We start from the raw sequence: 24,474 nt of genomic DNA, 5'->3' as shown, positions 1-24,474 counted from the left end.
TGAATGGCGGTGTTGGCTCGAAGGGCCAAATGACCACCTCCTGCACCTATTTTCTATGTTTCTATTTCAGTTCTCACCCCATCTCCTCCCACTCAAAGCAAGAACATGGTTTCCTTATGCCCCACTAGTCTCCACTTTCAATGGAACATGTTCTGCATCATTTACTACCTTCAATGTGATACCATCCTTTGCCCATTATCTTTCAGCATTTTGTCTGGGATTTCCTTGTTCACTTTTCCATCCCCACTAACATCCACTCCCCTTCACGTGACAGCTTGCCTTGGAGTCAAAGGAAATAGAGTCATAGAGTGCTACAGCACAGAAAGAGGCCCTTCGGCCCATCGTGTCCGTGCCGCCCGTTACCAAACACAGTCTAATTTTAATCCCATTTTCCCGCATTTAGACCGTAGCCTTGAATGTTGTAGCATTTCAAGTGCCCATCCAAATGCCTCTTAAACGTTGTGAGTGTTCCCGCCTCCACCACCACCCCAGGCAGTGAGTTCCAGACTCCAACCACCCTCTGGGTGAAAAAGTTATTTCTCACATCCCCCCGAAACCTCCCTCCCCTTACCCTGTATCTATATCCCCTCGTTGTTGAACCTTCCACCAGTGGAAGAAGTTCCCCGCCATCTACCTTATCTATGCCCCTCATGATCTTGTACACCTCGATCATGTCCCCTCTCAGCCTTCTCTGCTCCAGGGAAAACAACCCCAGTCTGCTCAGTCTCTCCTCATAGCCGAGGCCCTTCATCCCTGGCAGCATCCTGGTGAATATCCTCTGCACCCTCTCCAAAGCTATCACATCCTTTCTATAATGTGGTGACCAGAACTGTACACAATACTCCAGCTGTGGCCTCACCAGTGTTCTGTACAATTCTGTACAGTGTTCTGTGGCCTCACCAGTGTTCATTACCCCCCTACTTTTATATTCGATGCCCCGGCTAATGAAGGCCAGTAACCCATATGCCATTTTAACCACCCTGTCCACCTGTCCTGCTGCCTTCAAGGACTTGTGTACCTGTACTCCAAGGTCCCTCTGTACCCCTGTCTTCCCTAGGGTCCTTCCATTCACGGTGTACTCCCTGTCAAAGTTATTTCTGCCAAAGTGCATCACCTCGCACTTTTCAGGATTAAATTCCATCTGCCACTGCTTTGCCCATCTGACCATCTCATCTATATCTTCCTGCAGCTTGCAGATCCCTTCCTCGCTATTCACCAGCCCCCCTACCTTTGTGTCATCTGCAAACTTGCTGATCATGCCCTGTACGTTGACATCCAGATCATTTATGTAGATTACAAACAGTAAGGGACCCAACACCGATCCCTGCGGCACCCCACTGGACACCAGCCTCCAGTCACAGAAGCAACCTTCTACCATCACCCTCTGCCTTCTGTCACTAAGCCAGTTTTTTATCCATTTTGCCAAGGTGCCCTGGATCCCATGGGCTCTTACCTTCTTGACTAGTCTCCTGTGTGGGACCTTGTCAAAAGCCTTACTGAAATCCATGTATACCACATCCACTGCACTACCCCCATCTACCTCCTTGGTCACCCCTTCAAAAAATTCAATCAAGTTAGTCAGACACGACTGTGACAGAGAAGTAAAAAGGGTTAATTGATTTAAACTAAGGACCATGAGAACCGCGGATAAGAACCGCAAGAACAAATAGTGACATTCCGAGGAGAGGGCAAGATATCCAAAGAACTAGGGGAGAGGGCAAGATGACCAGAGCACTAGGGGAGAGGGCAAGATGACCAGAGCACTAGGGGAGAGGGCAAGATGACCAGAGCACTAGGGGAGAGGGCAAGATGACCAGAGCACTAGGGGAGAGGGCAAGATGACCAGAGCACTAGGGGAGAGGGCAAGATGACCAGAGCACTAGGGGAGAGGGCAAGATGACCAGAGCACTAGGGGAGAGGGCATGATGACCAGAGCACTAGGGGAGAGGGCAAGATGACCAGAGCACTAGGGGAGAGGGCAAGATGACCAGAGCACTAGGGGAGAGGGCAAGATGACCAGAGCACTAGGGGAGAGGGCATGAACTACTCTGTACTGCGCCTGCCTAATGAGATAAATGAATATTGCAAAAACGCCCCGCATGACAAGATGCCTCATTTAAATGCACATGCGATGTATGATGTGGGAGGCAACAGGGGCGGTGTCGTTAGATTGTGCACCTCAGTGCTCCGATTGGAAGGAGCCCGAAGGGGAGGAATTTAAGATGTGACAATTGTAAAGTGAAGTGAATAAAAAGAAGGGATTTTCCCGACCTCGGTGTGTCTTGAGAGGGAAGGCACCCAACTCTGCAGACTTGCAAATAAAATACTTGTTTCTCTAGATTGTCTCGAGCATCGTGATTGTGAGCACTCACATTTGCATCTCACACGACCTTCCCTTAACAAAGCCATGTTGACTATCCTTAATTAACCCTCGATCCATATAACCATATAACCATATAACAACTACAGCACGGAAACAGGCCTGTCCGGCCCTACCAGTCCACGCCGACCACTCTCCCTGACCTAGTCTCATCTACCTGCACTCAGACCATAACCCTCTAATCCCCTCCTATCCATATACCTATCCAATTTACTCTTAAATAATAAAATCGAGCCTGCCTCCACCACTTCCACCGGAAGCCCATTCCATACAGCCACCACCCTCTGAGTAAAGAAGTTACCCCTCATGTTACCCCTAAACTTTTGTCCCTCAATTCTGAAGCTATGTCCCCTTGTTGGAATCTTCCCCACTCTCAAAGGGAAAAGCCTACCCTTGTCAACTCTGTCCGTCCCTCTCAAAATTTTAAAAACCTCTAGCAAGTCCCCCCTCAACTTTCTACGCTCCAAAGAATAAAGACCCAACCTGTTCAACCTCTCTTTGTAGCTTAAGTGCTGAAACCCAGGCAACATTCTAGTAAATCTCCTCTGTACCCTCTCCATTTTGTCGACATCCTTCCTATAATTTGGCGACCAGAACTGCACACCATACTCCAGATTCGGCCTCACCAATGCCCTGTACAATTTTAACATTACATCCCAACTTCTATACTCGATGCTCTGATTTATAAAGGCAAGCCTTCTTCACCACCCTATCCACATGAGATTCCACCTTCAGGGAACAATGCAAAGTTATTCCCAGATCCCTCTGTTCCACTGCATTCCTCAATTCCCTACCATTTACCCTGTACGTCCTATTTTGATTTGTCCTACCAAAATGCAGCACCTCACACTTATCAGCATTAAACTCCAAGTGAAGACTGATTCTGTCCCTCAGAATCTTTTCTAGCAGCTTCCCCACCACCGATGTCAGATTCACCGGCCTGTAGTTCCCAGGTTTATCCCTACTGCCCTTTTTAAATAATGGCACCACATTAGCTATCCTCCAGTCCTCCGGTACATCCCCTGTTGCAAGAGAGGCTCTGAAAATTTGTGCCAGAGCCCCCGCAATCTCCTCCCTTGCCTCTCTCAGCATCCTGGGATACATCTCGTCAGGGCAATATGCTCAAGAACATCACAACCCTCCTGCTCCATATCTAAGTCCGCATCGCCCTCCTCCCTCGTAAAAACAGATGCAAAAAAATCATTTAAAACATCTCCTACATCCTCTGGCTCCACACACAGCTTTCCACTATGGTCCCTGATGGGCTCCACTCTTTCCCTCGTTATCCTCTTACCCTTGATATACTTATAGAACACTTTGGGATTCTCTTTTATTTTGCCCGCTAGTGCTATCTCATGGCCCCTTTTTGCTCTCCTAATTTTTTAAGAACCGCCCTACACCTTCTGTATTCCTCTAATGATGTCTGTGCCTTAAGTTCTTTATGCCTTCCAAAAGCCCCCCTTTTTTTTCGAATCAATCCTACTATATCGTTCGACATCCAAGGTTCTTTGGACTTGTTTGTCCCACCCTTGAACTTTAGGGGAACATGGTTCCTCTGTACTTTTTCAATTATTCCGTTGAATGACTCCCACTGTTCTGATGCGGTCCTCCCCACGAGAAGCTGATCCCAGTCCACCAGGGCCAACTTCTGCCTTATCAGATTAAAATCGGCATTGCCCCAATTTAGAAATGTTCCTCTTTCCTCTGGTCCCTCTTTATCCTTTTCCATTACCACCTTAAATATCACTGAATTGTGATCACTGTCACCAAAATGCTCTGCTACTGACACTTCAGCCACCTGTCCGGCCTCATTTCCCAAGAAATGTAACACCTGGCCTTTGATCACTTCCTTCCTATTCTTCCCAGTTGAAACAAAGATCCACTTTAGTGCACTGCATTTGGTGCTCATGTTGCCTGTGCTACATCCCAATTCCTGCACTGGACATAAAACCAATGTCCAGGTAGACACAAAATGCTGGAGTAACAAACCAGAGAACATTAACACAAACTTTTATAACACACTAAAAATAACAAAAAAAGACAAAGACAGACAGACCGTTGGCGAGGCTGCCAACGCTGACGGCACCACCCGGTGGAATATACTTCAGTCCCCTGTCTGAAAGCCCAAGCGAGCCCTCTGCCTCTTTCTGGAACAATAGTTTGTCTCCACTAACACTCTGAGCAACCATGCAGAATGGATGGTACACAGAATGAAAGAACAACGCATCTTATTCTGCCTGCGTAATTTACAACCTATTGGCATGAACATGGAATTTTCCAATCTCAGGTGCCCATCTGTCTCTCCTTCCATTCCCCCACCCATCTGCCATCATCCTTCCCAACACAACATGTCATCTGTCCATTTGTTCCACAGATGGTATCTGATCTGCTGAGTTCCTTCATTTTTGTTCAAAATTCCAGCATCTAAACATAGCACAAAAAGTAAGGAAATTTGTGTTTGGTAGATTATTTCTTTGTTGTAACAATGCTTCTTGGCAATAAATCTTATACCGTTGGAAAGCTTGTTTATTTCCCTTTTAAATGGTGCCACATTTGTAAGGAACATGCATTTGTGGGATGAGCAACAGAGCTGAGTATATGGGTTGCGCCCATGAAAAATTTGCCAAATCTTCTCTGCCAATGCCAAACAGCTTATTCTGCCATTGACTCTTGTTCGGTGTTGTTTGGTGGATTGGATGATTGAAGTCTGAAGAAACAAGACATATTGGCAATTTAACAATTTATTCATTTAATAAACAGGAGCCACAGTAGCGTGTGGAAGAACCATACACAGCCACAACAGCCTGGCACCTCCTCCTCATGCTGGTCACCAGCCTGGTCACACACTGTTGTGGGATGGCATCCCATTCTTGTCAGCACCTGGGGGTACCAGAAGCTCAAAACAAGAGTCAATAGCAACAGCAGAATAAGCTGTTTGGCATTGGCAGAGAAGATTTGGCAAATTTTTCATGGGCGCAACCCATATACTCAGCTCTGCTGCTCATCCCACAAATGCATGCTCCTTACAAATGTGGCACCATTTAAAAAGGAAATAAACAGGCTTTCCAACGGTATAAGATTTATTGCCAAGAAGAAACAAAGTTACAACAAAGAAATAATCTACCAAACACAAATTTCCTTACTTTTTGTGCTATGTTTAGTTTCTTGGGTCTCCGTCATCAGATTTCTGCATCTGCTCAATAAGGATGGTGATAAGTGAAACCAGATAATGGGGTTTCCACTCATCACCTGCACCTACCACCCCCCTGCCATCCCCTTCCCTCCAACTTCTCCCTTTCTGTCCCTACAATTCACCCACCAGTCACTATCTCCCAATTCCACCCACCACCTCCCCCAGGCCCACCATCCCCCACCTCACCTGGTTCCACCTCTCAAGATGTCCGAAGAAGGGTCTCAACCCAAACCCACTCTCACTTTGGCTCCACAGATGCTGCCTGACACACTTAGTCCCTCCAGTAGTTTGCCGTTTGCTCCAAATGACAGCATTTGCAACCTCTTGTGACTCCAAAGAAAATAACGGTAAATTAACTAATAGATTATAAAAGTGACAGAATGCAAATATTTTATAGATATTCCTTTTATTCAAACATACAAATGCCCAGACCCAAAGCAGATGAAGTGATGTTCCTCATTATACACTAATCAGTCAACACATTACGACCTGATGAGCCAAAACATTATGCCCACCTGCCTAATATGCTGTTGGTCCTCCGTGTGCAGCCCCATACGCAGCAGGGTGTGATGCACTGTGTATTGTGACACATTCCTCCCGTGACCACCATTAAAATTTTCTGTGACTTGTGCCAGTCGACCTTCTGTCGGTTCGGACCAGACGGGATAGCCTTCGTTGCCCTCGCGCATCGATGAGCCTTGGGCGTCCAACACCCTGTCTGTCGTCGGTTTGTGGTTTGTCCCTCCTCGGACCACTGTCGGTAGGTACTCACCACTGCTGACCGGGAGCACCCCACAAGCCTTGCCGTTTCAGAGATGCTCTGACCCAGTCGGATGGCCATAACAATTTGGCCCTTGTCAAAGTCGCTCAGGTCTTTACTCCTGCCCATTTCTCATGCATCCAACACATCAACTACAAGAACTGAATGTTCACTTGCTGCCTAATATATCCCACCCCTTTATTCACAAAATGCTGGAGTAACTCAGCAGGTCAGGCAGCATCTCGGGAGAGAAGGAATGGGTGACGTTTCGGGTTGAGACCCTTCTTCAGACTGATGTCAGGGAGGCGGGACAAAGGAAGGATATAGGTGGAGACAGGAAGATAGAGGGAGATCTGGGAAGGAGGAGGGGAAGGGAGGGACAGAGGAACTATCTAAAGTTGGTGAAGTCGACGTTCATACCACCGGGCTGTAAACTGCCCAGGCGAAATATGAGGTGCTGTTCCTCCAATTTGCGGTGGGCCTCACTATGGCACTGGAGGAGGCCCATGACAGAAAGGTCAGACTGGGAATGGGAGGGGGAGTTAAAGTGCTCGGCCACCGGGAGATCAGTTTTGTTAATGCGGACCGAGCGCAGGTGTTCAGCGAAGCGATCGCCGAGCCTGCGCTTGGTTTCGCCGATGTAAATAAGTTGACATCTAGAGCAGCGGATGCAATAGATGAGGTTGGAGGAGGTGCAGGTGAACCTTTGTCTCACCTGGAAAGACTGTTTGGGTCCTTGGATGGAGTTGAGGGGGGAGGTAAAGGGACAGGTGTTGCATCTCGTGCGGTTGCAGGGGAAAGTGCCCGGGGATGGGGTGGTTTGGGTAGGAAGGGACGAGTGGACCAGGGAGTTACGGAGGGACCAACACTCTCCTCCGCCTAGCAGAGCTGTTTCTTACCCTCAACAACTTCTCCTTTGACTCCTCCCACTTCCTCCAAACCAGAGGCGTAGCTATGGGCACTCGCATGGGCCCTAGCTACGCCTGCCTCTTTGTTGGGTACGTCGAACAATCCCTGTTACGGACGTCCACTAACCCCATCCCCGAACTCTACCTCCGCTACATCGATGACTGCATTGGTGCCACCTCTTGCACCCATGCAGAACTCACTGACTTCATACACTTCACCTCCAATTTCCATCCTGCACTTAAATATACCTGGACTATCTCTGACATTTCCCTCCCGTTTCTGGACCTCACCATCTCCATCACAGGAGACAGACTAGTGACGGACATTTACTATAAACCCACTGACTCGCACAGCTATCTGGACTACACTTCTTCCCACCCGGTCCCCTGCAAAAAGTCTATCCCCTACTCCCAATTCCTCCGTCTACGCCGCATCTGCGCCCGGGATGAGGTGTTTCACACTAGGGCTTCCGAGATGTCCTCGTTCTTCAGGAAACGGGGCTTCCCCTCCTCCATTATAGATGAGGCTCTCACTAGGGTCTCTTCTACATCCCGCAGCTCCGCTCTTGCTCCCCCTCCCCCCACTCGCAACAAGGACAGAATCCCCCTCGTTCTCACCTTCCACCCCACCAGCCAGCGGATCCAACATATCGTCCATCAACATTTCCGTCACCTACAACGGGACCCCACCACTGGCCATATCTTCCCATCCCCTCCCCTTTCTGCGTTCCGCAGAGACCGTTCCCTCCGTAACTCCCTGGTCCACTCGTCCCTTCCTACCCAAACCACCCCAACCTCGGGCACTTTCCCCTGCAACCGCAGGAGATGCAACACCTGTCCCTTTACCTCCCCCCTCAACTCCATCCAAGGACCCAAACAGTCTTTGCAGGTGAGACAGAGGTTCATCTGCACCTCCTCCAACCTCATCTATTGTATCCGCTGTTCTAGATGTCAACTTATTTACATTGTCGAAACCAAGCGCAGGTTCGGCGATCGCTTCGCTGAACACCTGCGCTCGGTCCGCATTGACCAAACTGATCTCCCGGTGGCCGAGCACTTTAACTCCCCCTCCCATTCCCAGTCTGACCTTTCTGTCATGGCCGTTTGCAGCCCAGTGGTATGAACATCGACTTCTCCAACTTTAGATAGTTCCTCTGTCCCTCCCTTCACCTCCTCCTTCCCAGATCTCCCTCTATCTACCTGTCTCCACCTATATCTTTCCTTTGTCCCGCCCCCCTGACATCAGTCTGAAGAAGGGTCTCGACCCGAAACGTCACCCATTCCTTCTCTCCCGAGATGCTACCTGACCTGCTGAGTTACTCCAGCATTTTGTGAATAAATCGATTTGTACCATCATCTGCAGTTATTTTCTTATCCCACCCCTTGACAGGTGCCATTGTAACAAGATAATCAATGTTATGCACTTCACCTGTCAGTGGTCATAATGTTTTGGCTGATCGGTGTACTGCAGGCATGTGTAAGTGTGGGCATTCTGATTGAGCTGCCAGAACATTACGATGTGAAAAAAGTGAACCAACAGATTATGTCAGCCGAGTGAAATTCCAACTGAATGATCAATGATACTTTAATGTCACATGTACCTATGTACAGTAAAATGCTTTGTTTTGCATACAACCTGGTAAAATCGCACAGCAGACCTCACCTAGGCAGTATAGATAGGGCATAGATAGTACTATGAGGCAATAGTTTAGAGATACAGCGCGTAAACAGGCCCTTTCAGCCCACTGGGTCCGCACTGACCAGTGATCCCCGCACATTAACACTATCCTACACACACTAGGGACATTTACCAAGCCAATTAACCTACAAACCTGTACGTCTTCGGAGTGTGGGAGGAAACCGAAGATCTCGGAGAAAACCCACGCAGGTCACGGGGAGTACGTACAAACTCTGTACAGACAGCACCCGTAGTCGGGATCGAACCCGGGTCTCTGGCACTGCATTCGCTGTAAGGCAGCAACTCTACCGCTGCGCCACCGTGACCGCCCCAATAGATAGTTTATAAGTGCCATAAAGAATGCAAACAGTGCAAGTCGTGCCCTCCTGTTTCAAGAGTGGATCAATGTATAAAATCATGAGAGGAATAGATCGGGTAGATGCACAGAGCCTCTTGCCCAGAGCAGTGGAATCGAGAACCAGAGGACATAGGATTAAGGGGAAGGGGAAAAGATTTAATAGGAATCTGAAGGGTGGCTTTTTCACACAAAGGGTGGTAGGTTTGTGGAACAAGCTGCAAATGGAGGTAGTTGAGGCAGGGACTATTCCAAAGTTTAAGAAACAGTTTGACAGCTACACAGATAGGATAGGTTTGGAGGGATATGGGCCAAACGCAGGCAGGTGGGACGAGTGTAGATGGGACATGATGGCCGGTGTGGGCAAGTTGGGCTGTAGGGCCTGTTCCATGCTTTATCACTCTATGACTCTATGATTGCAAATACTGAGTCACCTGACAACTTGCTGATCGTAAGTAATTGGCCCGACGTAGGGAACTGAAAGGATGTTCGTGATCGGAGGAAAAAAATGCAGATGCTGGTTCAAATCGAAGGTCAATCTTCAGTCTGAGATGCTGCCCGACCCGCTGAGTTACTCCAGCATGTTAGTGATCCAAGGTTTTGAAACAACCAAAACAGAACCTTCTGGAAATTCTGTATAACTGAATCATTAAATCATTATTGATTGAATCATTGAACAGATCAGGTAACATCTGTGGAGAAACAGAATTAATATTTCAGATCAAAGGTAATTTGCCAGAACTCCAACCTGAAGCATTGACACAGTTTTTCTTTCCGTAGAAGCTGCTTGACTGACTTGAACATTTCCAAAATGTTTTTGATTTTATTTCACACTTCAATGGAACATTTTACATGTGTAATAAGTTACAAAGTACCTCAAAATACTTTTGAAATGTACAATGGCATTCCATTCGGTACGCATGACAATTAAATACTATTCGCATCATAAACAATCTTCAAAGCAGCAATGAAATCAATCACCAGGTAATCAAGTTTGGTTGCAACAAAATAGTGTTTAATCCATCTATTGCTTGAGCTTTTCCATCAGTTTTAGCTTTTTGTTTTTAAAGTTGATTAACTTTTGTGCAGTTTTGAAGTGCTTGCATGGTAAATCAAATATAAATGCTCCTATAATTTGTCTTTGCATTATCACTATGTACTTGCTGGGTATTATAGAATCTGAATTGTCATTGTTGGAGTGAAACAGCAGAGTACAAGGGGATGCAAGAGCAGAACATGCTGGTAAACCTCGGCAGGTAAGTTTAGTTTATTGTCACGTGTACTGAGGTACAGTGAAAAGCCTTTGTTGCGGGCTATCCAGTCAGCAGAAAGACAACACATGATTACAATCGAGCCATTTACAGTGTACAGATACATGATAAGGGAATACAGGTGCTCCTCAACTTACGATGTTTCGACTTACGATGTTTCAACTTTGTGATGGTGCAAACGGCAGTGACCCATCACAAGCCACCGCTCGCTTCCAGCCACGTGATCACGTGTATTCAATGCATTTCCACTTACGATACTCTCGGTTTCCGATGGGTTTCTCGGAACGTAACCCCATCGTAAGTTGAGGAGCACCTGTAACGTTTAGAGGAAGGTAAAGCCAGTAAAGTCCGATCAAGGATAGTCCAAGGGTCACCAATGAGGTAGATAGTAGTTCAGCACTCCTCTCTGGTTGTGGTGGGATGGTTCAGTTGCCTGATAACAGCCGGGAAGAAACTGTCCCTGAATCAGGAGCTGTGCGTTTTCACACTTCTGTACCTTTTGGCTGATGGGAGAGGGGAGAAGAGGGAGTTGCCGGGGTGCTAAGGCAGGTCAGTGGAGGGCAACAGTGTGGTCGGCTCAGCTCAGATTTCCTCGCACAGTTCAAACCTGGCTCCTTGACTTCTGCTCTTTTCTTCATATATTTATTAAAACGTTGAGCTTGCTCATCTTCAGTAATCATTAAATGGAAAAAATTACAGTGTACTTAAAAAGCATGTTTTTAATGTTTGCACCAAGGAAAAATCATACCAAATATCGAAAAAAGATGCAAGAAAAAATCATCATTTGAAATCTGCCTTATTGACTTTAATCAGTTATCACAAAAAAGCATGTTGTTTGTTCATCAGATATAGACCTTCCCCACACAATTTTTTCATCAAGTTTATTGAAATGCATTAACCTTCTCCCAGTAAAACGCACAAGGAACTGCAGATGCTGAAATCATGGGCAAAATACATAATGTGCTGGAGGAACTCAGCGGGTCGGGCAGCATCTCTGAGCCATATTCTCCAGGGATGCTGCCTGACCCACTGAGTTACTCCAGCACTTTGTGTTTTTTGTCCCAGTAAAGCTCCTTAAATCCAGCTGCCTTTAAATGGTGGAATCATACAATGGCCTCTGATCCTCTCTACCTTTCTCTCCCCCACCTGTCTCCACCTGCTCATCTTCACCAGGAACCAACCACCCATCGATTCCCCACCCTACATCTTTATATTGGCTCTCTTCCCTTAACCCCCTCAGTCCTGGTCCAGCATCTTGCCCCAGGCCTTCCACCATCTCACTGCCTCCAGTTACCACCTTGCCTGCTGCGTTCCTCAAACAGCTTTATTTTGCTACCTTTAAATGGTGTGGCCTCTTAACATTTAACACCCTACCTCTGTGTTATATTGTCCATCCTTTTGTCATTTAAACTGTACTGCCTGCAATCAGTTCCTCACCCCTCCCTGCTTCTCTCCTCACTTTTCTCTGAACTTCACTTCAGACATCCAACCCAGTACACCAACACTATCCTACGCATTAGGGACAATTTACAATTTTTTACCAAGACCAATTAACCTGCAAACCTGTACATCTTTGGAGCGTGGGAGCACATGGAGAAAACCCACATGGTCACAGAGAGAACGTGCAAACTCCACACAGACAGCACCCAGGGTCGGGATCGAACGTGGGTGTCTGGCACTGGCTGTGAGGATTTGATTATTTTCGAAGGATTTGTTTGTCGAGGACAAACGAAAGCAGTCAGAATTTGCTTTTTGGAGTTCTGTCGGAAAGCAGAAACTCTCTTTGTTGAAAGAGTCCTCTAATTAGGGAGGATTTGTTCGTGTTTTCTGAAAGTCGTAGGAGCGGCAGTGGCTGGCGGAAGGTCACGTTACACTTGAACTGGTGGGAGCCGAGTCTAGAGCGGTGTTTGTGGTCTGTAGCATCGGAAAGCTCCCTCCCACACCGACTTTGCCCGGTCCAGGTGTGCCGGGTAAGTACGGCAACAGTGCATTGGATTTTCGTTGAAGCCGGGAGGGCGACCGAGACCTGGGGAAGAAGCCTCCGGAAGCTCCATTTTCTACGACGGAGGATTGGCACGGACTTTTCCCCATCTTATCAGGAGACTGCTTCTGTTGCTTTGCCAGGAAAGCCTTCACAAGACTTTAAACTGCTGCAAATGCGTGGAGGTGCAGCAATAACAGAAAGACTGCTTTGACATAAAATACTGAGACATTTTGTTTTGTTCCACGCCCTAAAGATGGCGGCCCCCTCAGAGTTATGCATCTGCCGTACGGTCGGCAGTCTCCGTGACTGAGGGCCATGAGTCGTTGGGGCGTATACACGGGGTGAAAGTGACCTTGCAGGGCAACATTACCTTCAAGGCTGTGCTAACCGCGCTGGGGGAGACTGTTGGCAAGAAGGCCATAATCGCAGGCGCGGTGGTCAGTGGGAAGGCTGTTGTCATCCTAAAGACTGAGCAGTCGGTGGCTACCGCACTGGAAAGGGGGATCACGGTGGCTGGGATTTACATGGCGGTGGACCCATGGGGACGGCCCGTGCTGCCGGTCATGCTGTCCAACGTTCCCCCTTATGTTCCGGACGTGCTACTGCTCCCACATGTAACTAAGCTGGGGGAGGTGCGGTCTGGGCCCACCAAACTGTTGCATAGGTTGGATGATCCCGAAATGCAGCATGTATTAACGTTCAATCACCGCGTGTACATACAGCTGGCACAGGGGATTGATATGGAGGGGAGTTTTGAGGTTGAATGGGAAGGATTCTGCTATCGCGTGTTTTGGAACACGGGCCAAGCACGCTGCCATGCATGCAAAGAGGTGGGGCATTTCCGCAGGAATTGTCCCAGGACCCGGGCTGCCAGCTCTACCAAGGTGGCCCAGGAAGGCAGTGCTGGCCCATCTGGGGCTGCTGGTTCTACCACGGTAGCCCGTGATGACTTTGTTCCCTTGCCCCCAACCCCCATTCCCCCACCACCCCCATGTCCCGTACCTGTGGCGGAGGATGCCGGTGCAGTGTGGGGGGGTGGATGAGGGGCACTGGGAGAGACAGAAGAGTAAGAAAGTTAGAAAGAAGAAGAAGAACGTTCAAGCGGGACGCCAGGCAGAAGGTCACCTTAATGAGGGTCCCCCGGCAGTAGATATTATCGAGCTCGCCTCTGAGCCTAGCTAGCCCAGGGAAGCCTGAGGGTCTGAAGGCTGGAGAGGATGAGCAGGTAGATGGCGGGGCGGAGGAACAGGCTTCAGCAATGGAGCTGACTGTACCACCGCACACTAGTGGTTATAAGAGGAGGCATGGGTCCTCTGACACGGAGAACGGCCCTGAAGGTCAGGGGCGACCTGAAGGGAGGTGTTTCTCCCCTGTTGAGGCAGAGTACCAAGTGCACACTTCCTGTGGGCAGGAGGATTCCTCTGTAGTGCAGGGACCACCTGAGAGTGTTGACACACTACCCGAGGGGGCTGTTCCCCCAGGGATTGCGTCCGCTGGCTTAGAGGGTGACCAGGGGAAGATTGATGGGGGAGACTTGAGTGTGGGGGTGGGTCCCCAGCCCATGCTCCCCGTTGAGGCTACGAGTCCTATTGAGGGGTGTGCTGCCCCACCGGCTGAGGGAGCAGGGTAGACTCCGGGAACATCGCCCCCTGAGGGCCAGAGCAAGGTGATTCCCCTGGTGGTGGGGGACGGGGACTCTCTGGGTGACGGTGCTGGGGCGGGTGCCCTGGGTGCGAAGGAGGACAGGGCCGTTTCCGATCGTGTCCTTCGGTCGGACTCTAGACAAGCCCGCTGACTGCCCGCCCCGGAGACTTCCTCCGACATCACTGCCCCCAATCTGGTTACAGAGGGCGGTGGGGGTGTGCAGGAGCCTGGCCATTTACCAGGCAGCTTGCCACAGTTAGAGGTACCGGTACCTGCCCCCGTCACTGATCCTGGGGGTGGGATGGTGACGGAGGAGGGACCGGGTGATGTGGCCGACCCGCCCACCTCACAGGGAGGGGTGAGCGAGGCGGCTGGGAGTCAGAACTATCCAGACTCGGGCTCAGACATTGAGGAGGAGGGGGAGGGGGACGTGGAGTCCAGCGACAGTGAGTTGATGGACTGTCCCACCCGCAGCCCCGTGTGTCGGCTTGTTGATATCTGGGAACTCTGGAAGTTTCTGAAGGACAGCAGAGGGAAGAGGAATAAGGCAGATCTGGCTGTTGACCGCTGGTCGGACCTGACGGTACCCTTGCAGTCCATTGATGCAATCCTTCAGGAGGAGGGGAACGTGGCAGGTTTATTGAAAAATGAGCGGCGCCAGCTCCAAGAGCTTTTTAAGTCCCTAAAGAAAGGGCAGAGGGCTCGGGGAGGCTCCACTCCGTCACGGGGGGGCTGGTAAAAGTTCTTGTGCGCTTTCAAAATGAAGCTCACTATAGCCAGCCTGAATATTAATGGGGCCAGGGGGTCTCTCCGTAGGTTTCACCATCTCTCGGTGCTGAGGGACGGGAGGTACGCGGTGAGCTTCCTGCAGGAAACACACACTGTGACTAGTGACGAGCCCACCTGGCTCCTGGAGTGGGAAGGGGGGGTCTACATCAGCCATCTCACCTCCATCTCGAGTGGAGTGGCCTTCCTGTTGGCCCCATCTTTCCAGCCGGAGATTGTCAAGGTGCAGGACATTGTACCAGGCCGGTTGTTGTATCTGGCCGTGCGCCTGGATGGCGTGCCGTTACACTTTATTAATGTGTACGCCCCCAAGAGCGGTGCTATGCAGACGCGGTTAACACAAGAAGTGACCGCGCTGTTGAACACCATCGATCGGGGGGAGTGTGTTTTCCTGGGGGGTGATTTTAATTGTACCGTTGAGGCGAGAGATCGCTCTGGCGTTCAGCGCGATCCGGCAGCGGTAAAGACATTAAGGGAGTTGGTGGATTCTTTTGAGCTAGTAGATGCTTGGAGTATTTCTATCCCAACTCCGGCGCCTTCTCATACAGGTTTAAGGGGGGTGGTTCCCGTATTGACCGTGTATACGTGTCTAAGGCCTATATGTCCTGTGTCTCGGCAGCCTCCATGCGGTTGGAGCCGTGCTCGGACCACTGCCTGGTGCGAGTGGACTTTATCCCGACGCGCACACGGGCAGGGTCCGCGTACTGGCATTTCAACAACTGGCTGCTGGAGGAGCGCCGGTTCCGGGATTCATTCAAGCAGTTCTGGGCGGAGTGGAGGGAAAGGCAGGGGCGTTTCCCTTCCCTAAGGCAGTGGTGGGATGTAGGGAAGGCTTACGTCCGTCTGTTTTGCCAGGACTACACGAGGGGGTCGACCAAGGGGCGGGACTCCGAGATCGGACGGCTTGAGAGAGAGTTGCTCGACTCGGAGTCTCGCCTGGGTCAGACGGAGGGGGACTCGTGTGAGTGGGAGGAGTACCAGGAGAAGAAAGGGGCACTGAGGGACTTGCAGCTGAGGAGGTCCCGGGGCGCGTATGTGAGGTCGCGAGTCCAGATGTTGCACGATCTGGACCGCGCCTCCCCCTTTTTCTTTTCCCTGGAGAAGTGCCGAGGTGCCCGCAGGCAGTTTGTCGAGTTGCTTGCGGACGATGGCTCCCCCGTCACGGATCCAGAGAGGATCGGGGCCTCAGTTTGGTCGTTCTATGACACTCTGTTCTCCGAGGGTACATCTAGTGGGGAGGCACAAGGGGTGCTGTGGGAGGGCTTACCCATAGTGTGCAGAGAGGTGGCCGAGCGCCTCGATGATCCCCTAACTCTGGAGGAGTTGACTGGTGCCCTGCACCAGCTCAGTAGGGGCAAGTCTCCGGGGCTGGATGGGCTGACTGTGGAGTTTCTTCGAGTCTTCTGGGGTGTCCTGGGGGGCGACTATGTGAAGGTGTTGGGGGAGAGCCTGGCGACCGGGGAGATGCCCTTCTCGTGGCGCAGGGCAGTCGTCGTCCTGCTGCCCAAGAAGGGCGATCTCCGCCTCTTGAAGAACTGGCGCCCTGTCTCTCTTCTCAGTACGGGTTACAAAGTCTTTGCACGGGCATTGGCCAATCGCCTGGGGCCCATGCTGTCCCATGTGATCCACCCTGACCAGTCCTACACAGTCCCGGGCCGGTCCATCCAGGACAATATCCATCTGGTCCGGGACCTGATCCATCTGTGCCAGAGGGCTGGTCAGTCAGTTGCCTTTCTCTCCCTTGACCAGGAGAAGGCGTTTGACCGGGTGGGACACGACTACCTTCTCGGGACTCTGCGGGCGTTTGGATTCGGACCGCATTTCGTGGCCCGGGTCCGGCCCCTATACGCTGCTGCAGAGTGCCTGGTCAAGGTCAATGGCTCTTTGTTGGCTCCCATTCACTTTGGGAGGGGGGTTCGTCAGGGATGCCCCATGTCCGGCCAGCTTTATTCCCTCTGTGTGGAGCCATTCCTGTGCCTCCTACGGAGGCGGCTGGCAGGTTTGACTTTGCCGGGGCCGGGGGTGGTGGTGGTTCTCTCGGCCTACGCCGACGATGTGCTACTAATGTTCACCGACCCGGTTGACCTGCGGAGGATGCGTGAGTGCCAGCGGGTGTTCTCAGCCGCATCCTCCGCCAGGATCAACTGGGGGAAGTGTGCTGGGCTCTTGGTGGGTCAGTGGCAGGTGGACTCCCTGACGGAGGAGATGGCAGTTTTTGCGTGGAGCACCACGCACCTCCTCTATCTGGGGATCTACCTGAGTCCCACTGAGGGGGCTTGACCGGCGAATTGGCAGGAGCTGGAGGCGAAGGTGGTCGCTCGTGTGGGGCGCTGGTCAGGCCTCCTTGGTGTGTTATCATATCGGGGTAGGGCTTTGGTCATAAACCAGCTGGTGGCCTCTCTGCTGTGGTACCGGCTGGCCACTCTGGTCCCGTCCTCTCGTTTCATCGCCATGATACAGAGGAGGTTAGTTAACTTCTTCTGGGGTGAGAGGAACCACTGGGTCTGTGCTGGGGTTCTGAGTCTCCCGTTGGAGGAGGGCGGTCAGGCGCTGGTCTGCGTCCGCACTCAGGTGGCAGCCCTCCGACTCAGGACCCTGCAGAGGTACGTGTACTCCGAGTGCCCTCCCAGATGGCACTCGCTGGCCACGTACTTTTTCTGCCGGGGACACTGCCTCCAGGAGGGATCACGGCTCCCGGTAGCGGGCATGAGTCAGCGCGCTAGGCGGGAGTTGCCCGGTTTTTACCGTGATCTCCTGAGAGCCAGGAATTTGGTCACCTTCAGCCAGGGTGCTGCTCCTCAGGGGGAGGGGGGTGCTGTGGTTGTGAGGGGGCCGGTCCTCACCCTGTCACGGTGGGTGTCGAGGAGAGGCGTGTGCGTGGAGCGATTCCGACCGGGCTTACCCCCGCTCCGTCGGAATTGCTCATCGGGCCCACGGCCCGGGTCCCTTCCCGAGAGCCGGCCCCACGCAATATGAGCCGCCTTTCCCAGATGCCCAGCGTGCCGTTCCGTGACGCGGAGAGGCGCGTCTTGTACAGGCTGCTCCTGCACACTCTCCACTTCCTCGCTCTCGTCTTCCGTCCGGACACGCCCTGGCGGTCCGTGTTACCACCTGACGGCGGGAGCAGTCCCCAGTGGCGGTCTCTCTATAAGGGGGTCCTCACCCTTTACATCGGAGACCTGGGGTGGAGAGTGTTGCATAAGGCTATAGCCTGTAACAGGTACTTGAGCCGGTTCACGGTCTCGTCTGCCGCCTGTCGCTTCTGCGGCGAGGAGGAGACCGTGTACCATTTGTATACTGAGTGCGTGAGGTTACAGCCCCTGTTCCAGTATCTGAAGGGGCTGCTCCTCAAGTTCTGGCTCCATTTTAGCCCTACGCTTTTAATTTTTGGGCACCCGGTACAGAGGGGGGAGGGTCAGGAGGGAGGAGGGGGTCTCCCTGTCGGTCTGTTCCTGGGCCTGGCCAAGATGGCCATCCGCGGGTCCAGGCAGCGGGCAGTCGACGGCCTCACAGAAGTCGGCTGCCTACCCCTGTTCCGGGCTTACGTCCGTGCCCGCGTGTCCCTGGAGAGGGAACACGCGGTGTCCACGGGGACTCTGGAGGCCTTCCGGGAACGCTGGTCGCCGCGGGGGTTGAATGTATTGTTGACAGAGATGGCGGGATTTTAATATGATAATTGTTTATTTTGTAAACTGCCGATACAGGCAGCTTTTGTTTGATCACATTTTGCTTAGTATGTTTGTATGTTTTTCTTTGGAATAAAACTTTTATATAAAAAAATAAAAATAAAAGGGTCAGGATAGAACCGGGGTCTCTGGTGGTTTAGGGTAGCAACTCTACCATCCCCTTTTCAATCCTGATACAAATTCTGGAACATTTTCCCATGCACAGATACTTCTTGACCTGCTAAGTCGTTACAGTATTTTCTGTTTTTATTTCAATGGCTTGATCAAATGAGAATTTAATTTAAAGTATGATGCACCTCAGATGATGAGATGATATTGGTCTACCAGTGTATTTTGCAACAGAAATAATCTTATAGGAATGTTGTCCTCACTACCTCGTGGGATGCAATTAGAGTACTGCCAAAATATTTCGCCCAACACCCCTGGTGCAGATTGGATAGATTCTGGACCACTTCTATTCATTTTGCTCCAGAGAAATTTGAAGTTAATTTATCAATATATCCACAGAGGTAATTTATTTTAATCATAGTGCTGCACTGTTGACTTACTGCCAAACCCTTCCAGCAGAGTTATGTCAGCACAAGTTGAAAATCTAATCAGAAACGTTAAACACCATAAACTACATAATCACACAACCACAGAAAAGCCTGCAAGATACTAAACATATTCGACCCGTCTTTCCAATTTGTTCTCGGCTTTTCGTTAGCCTAAATGCCAGTGATATCATCAATCTGTCACAATCTGTCAAGCTGGGGGATTGTGGTGATGGACGACCGCAGGGAAACATTTGCAAGCATTTGCAGAGACACCACAGGTATTGTGTTTCTGTGTCTTAGTGCGATTAACACCAGGCTTGTGCTCTCAGATGTGTGTTCCTGCAATTAGTGCCACCGAAAACTTGAAAAGATATCCAAAATGAGGAGTATGAAAAAACCCCACAGCATTACCATTAGAAAATTGTCATGCAAAGAAAATTATAGGCTGGCAGGATTTAGTCATCTGTGCAATTAAAAATCTTTACAACTCTGAATAGTAGTTTCCATTTTGAAGATGGACAGAAAAAGCTGGATTAACTCAGCGGGTCAGGCAGTATCATTTTTACCGTCCTGAACATATGGCTGCAACTGATTGTGTGAGACTTACAATTTTTACACATGCTTGGGAGAAAAAAAACTAAAGTGTGCGAAGAAAGAAGACTGCAAAGAATTTAGATGAAACCAGCACTGGGATGGGGCGTTTCTTTCATCTAAAAAATTCTAAGACTGTACATCTTAACACAATGCATTCATTGCAGCTAGATTTGTTAGCCAATCCCTGATGCCTCAACACCAAGCTGAAGAGGGTGGTTCCTTTGAAGTGTGATTCAAGGGATCCGAGAACAATATTGCACAGGTCGGTGAAATCCATCTTTTTTTTTTGTTGCATTTCTCTGGTGAATTCATATTGTGGAATTGTATCTCTAAACTAAACTAAAGTAGACAATTTTCTACTTTATTTTCAGTGAGAATTCAGCGAAATGATTCATGATGCTCCTTTTTCTACTATTCTTTGTGAACAACCAGGTTGTTCCAGGTATCTGCTGTTTAGTTTAGAGATACTGCACAGAAGCAGGTCCTTGTGGCCCACCGGGTCCGCGCCGACCAGCGATCCCCGCACATTAACACTATCCTATTTTTACATTTACCAAGCCAATTAACCTACAAACCTGCACGTCTTTGGAGTGTGGGAGGAAACCGAAGATCTCGGAGAAAACCCACGCAGGTCACGGGGAGAACGTACAAACTCCGTACAGACAGCACCCGTAGTCGGGATGGAACCCGGGTCTCCGACGCTGCATTCACTGTAAGGCAGCAACTCTACCGCTGCGCCACCAGTCATTGAATCAGAGTTACAGTTGCAAACCACAGAAACAGGCCCTTCTGCCCATCGCATCCATGCCAACCCATCTTCACTAATCCCATTTGCTTTGCCTATTTATGGTCCAATGATACTCTATTGGCACATGTACCGAGGCACAGTGAAACGCTTTGTTTTGCACACAATCTGATAGATTCATGCAGCAGACCGTACCCAGGTAGTACACAAGTGTTGCCACGTTTTGGCAGCGACAAAGTTACAAAAGTCCACTGAGCAGTCCTACCTACTGCCTGCCACCGCAAGTAGCAACAGCCATCCCCCCCCTCCCACTCCAAGTCACCCATTCATTCTCGGCAGCCCACTACCCGCCTCCCCCCCACCCCGAATCCCCCACTCATTCTCAGCATGCACCTCCCCCACAAGTGCTTGTCTAAATGTCTCTCACATGTAATGATTGTATTTGACTACATCTCCTCTAGAAAGGAGTTCCAGCTATCAACCACTCTGTGTGATAAATGTGCCCTTCAAACCCCTGCAATATCCCTTCCTCTGACCTTAAATCAATACCCTATTGTTCTTGTTGCCCCCAACACAGACAATAAATATTCTGACTATCTGCGATGTCTATGCCTTCTACATCTGTCACGTAACCACTCCATCTCCTTTGTTCCAGGGGAATCAGACTCAGCCTGCCCACTCTCTCCCAATAACTCAAGTCCTCCAATCTAAGACACATCCTAATGAATCCCCCCTGCACTCTCTCCAATGCATTCATATCTTTTCACGAGTGCACAGCCAGAACACTGCTACCATTTAACTCATGTTTTGGATTTAACTAATTTCTTTTATCTATTGTCTTGCAAAGCCAGGGGCCACAGTCTAAGAATAAATGGGAGGCCATTTAAAACTGAGATGAGAAAAAGCTTTTTCACCCAGAGAGTTGTGAATTTGTGGAATTCTCTGCCGCAGAGGGCAGTGGAGGCCAATTCACTGGATGAATTTAAAAGAGAGTTAGATAGAGCTCTGGGGTCTAGTGGAATCAAGGAATATGGGGAGAAGGCAGGCACGGGTTACTGATCACAATGAATGGCGGTGCTGGCTCGAAGGGCCAAATGGCCTCCTCCTGCACCTATTTATGTTTCTACGTCACATCATAAACTCCTAACTTTTATATTCTATGCATTGTCCTGTTAATCAAGCAGAAGCATCTCAGGCAGCAGTTCTTCAGGCACAATCACCTTGGATTCCAAGCTTACACAAGTATCAACATAGACGTTATAAGGAATCACTGGAAGGTAAAGCTTAGAGTCGGCAGCATGGCAAGCAGCCCTTCGGCCCAGCAAGCCTATGCTATCTATCAAGCACCCATTTTTAATAATACTAACCAATCTCATTTTATTCTACCCACATTCTTACCAGCTATCTCCCAGACGCTACAACGTAGAACACAGATGGGGCAGTTTCCCAGTCGCCGGTCGCCCAATCACACTACACATCTTTGGGATTCTGGAGGAAACCAGAGCACCAGAGGAAACCCGTGCAACCGCAAGGGAGTAGGTGCAAACTCCACACAGAGGTCTGGGTCAGATCTGGATCAGTGGTGGCTGCCACTAACCCAGGCATTGTGCTGCCCGTCTCCATGATACACCAGGGCAGGAGCCCAATCTCCTGCAGCAGGAATCAGACAGCGACAAGTGGGTGGTGTTTTAGCTGGGTGAGTTTGCACCCACACACGAAGATGCCACGTTCTCTATTTCCCCCTCCCTTTCAAACCCCGCGAGTAGTAACTTCTCTCCACACACACTTCTGCTGAAAAGCGGAGCAGTAATAAAAGTCAACATGACTTCACGCCGGTCTGTAGAGGAAGGAAGCAATCTATCTATGCCCATGTCTAATGAATGCCCAGCTTAAGGTGGGGGGCCGCACAGACGGTGGTGGAGGACACTCAACATAGAGTGAACAAAGGCATTCGCAAATCACTTGGAAATATTGCAATGATAGGAACGTTGTCATGAAATATTACCACAGCGAACACAATTCATACACCACTGACCATTCAATGGTTGGGTTGGCCTTAAAGAAGCAATCGCGTTTGCACAGGTCGTTGCCCGTTGCAATAACTCCCCTGATTATACAAGTTCAATGCAATTATATAAACGCTGATAACAGATTGCTTGGTTGTTAAAAAAAAGTCCATTATAATATATATACATAAACTTTGAACCACCTCTCTAGAGTTTAATACAGACAACATTTGCAGTGGGACAAGCCCAGGATGGTAACAGTAAGAGTGAGTGAGGGGGTGAGTGAGTGAAGGGGTGAGGGGTGGGTGGGTGAGTGGGTGAGTGGGTGAGGGGGTGGGTGAGTGGGTGAGGGGGGGGTTGGGGGAGGGGGTGAGTGGGTGAGGGGGTGGGTGAGTGAGGGGGTGGGTGAGGGGGTGGGTGAGTGAGTGAGGGGGTGGGTGAGGGGGTGGGTGAGGGGTGGGTGAGTGAGTGGGTGGGTGGGTGAGGGGGTGGGTGGGTGGGTGAGGGGATGAGGGGTGGGTGGGTGGGTGAGTGAGGGGGTGGGTGGGTGGGTGAGGGGGTGAGGGGGTGAGGGGGTGGGTGAGGGGGTGGGTGACTGACTGAGTGAGAGACTGACCTCGGTGGCTGTGAGCTGGACTCCCCATGCAGACATGCTTGTAGCTGGGGAACTACCCGCTGTCCGTGCGGGCACAACCTCGCTGCTGGGCTGTTGCTGTTGTCTCAGCTCCCGTTTCACCTCGGAGCGCAGATCCAGATAGCAGAGCAGGGTGAGCAGGTGAAGGCAGAGCGACAGCACAAAGAAGCCGAGGAAGACCCCGCAGTTGTTACACCTACACCTGCCGCCCACATCTTTATCGCAGTTCAACAGTTTCCCTTCCAAACTTTTCGTTGTCATTTTTTAATTTAGAAGCTACAACCCCCCCAGATCTTTAAAGAAAAACGAGTAATAGTGATAGTTGCAGCTTCTACAACACATTCACTGGCTGAACCTCCCCTACAGTCAGTGAGTGAGAGAGAGAGTGTGAGAGAGAGAGAGAGACAGAGAGGGAGAGAGAGAGAGAGAGGGAGAGAGAGAGAGAGAGAGAGAGAGAGAGACAGAGAGAGAGAGAGAGAGAGAGAGAGAGAGCGAGTTGCAGCTACACTTGCCCCACACAACTACCTCTCAGGCCAGTGACTGAGAGACTGACTGACTGAGAGAGAGAGACTGACTGAGAGAGAGAGTGACTGAGAGAGTGGTCCAGGCACAGAGAGAGGGGCTGTAGCTGTCAGCCAGCCAGCCAGCTGGCCAGCCAGTCGCCTATCACACGGCCAGGGTCCGCCTCACCCTGCCTGACTTTCTCTATTGGCCCAGTGTCGTGTCCATTACACAGCCAGTCCAATCTCCAATTCGCTCGCCGCTGATAAGAACATTTTGCTTCAGGGGGGTGGGTGGGTGGGCGGCGAATCTCCTTTTGGGAAATCAAAGGAGAATATCACTGTCCAAGTGGATGGTGATCGCAGCCTCCGCACGCAAACCTCCAGGCGCAACTCACACAGCAAACCTCCAGGCGCAACTCACACAGCAAACCTCCAGGCGCAACTCACACAGCAAACCTCCAGGCGCAACTCACACAGCAAACCTCCAGGCGCAACTCACACAGCAAACCTCCAGGCGCAACTCACACAGCAAACCTCTGCAGAAAAGCAAAAGCTCGCATTCACTGGAGTTTAGAAGGATGAGAGGGGATCTTAGAGAGACGTATAACATTATAAAAGGACTGGACAAGCTAGATGCAGGAAAAATGTTCCCAATATTGGGGGAGTCCAGAACCAGGGGCCACAGTCTAAGAATAAAGGGGGAGGCCATTTAAAACTGAGGTGAGAAAAAACTTTTTCACCCAGAGAATTGTGAATTTGTGGAATTCTCTGCCACAGAGGGCAGTGGAGGCCAAATCACTGGACAAATTCA

The 24,474-nt window shown here is 50.4% G+C and overlaps 1 protein-coding gene across 1 annotated transcript in view; it reads right to left on the bottom strand.

The window, feature by feature from the left end:
- The window catches only part of eda (ectodysplasin A), a 235,016-nt gene extending 211,572 nt beyond the window's left edge, over positions 1-23,444 (bottom strand). Inside the window, exon 1 of the mRNA XM_078412098.1 lies at positions 23,143-23,444. Within this exon, the coding sequence (XP_078268224.1) occupies positions 23,143-23,421 (279 nt within the window). The 5' untranslated portion in view covers positions 23,422-23,444. The remainder of the gene's footprint in view (positions 1-23,142) is intronic.
- Positions 23,445-24,474: the final 1,030 nt, after the last annotated feature.

Source organism: Rhinoraja longicauda, chromosome 15, assembly GCF_053455715.1.
Source record: "Rhinoraja longicauda isolate Sanriku21f chromosome 15, sRhiLon1.1, whole genome shotgun sequence".
NCBI lineage: Eukaryota > Metazoa > Chordata > Chondrichthyes > Rajiformes > Arhynchobatidae > Rhinoraja > Rhinoraja longicauda.
This window is presented reverse-complemented; position numbering and strand designations above follow the sequence as displayed.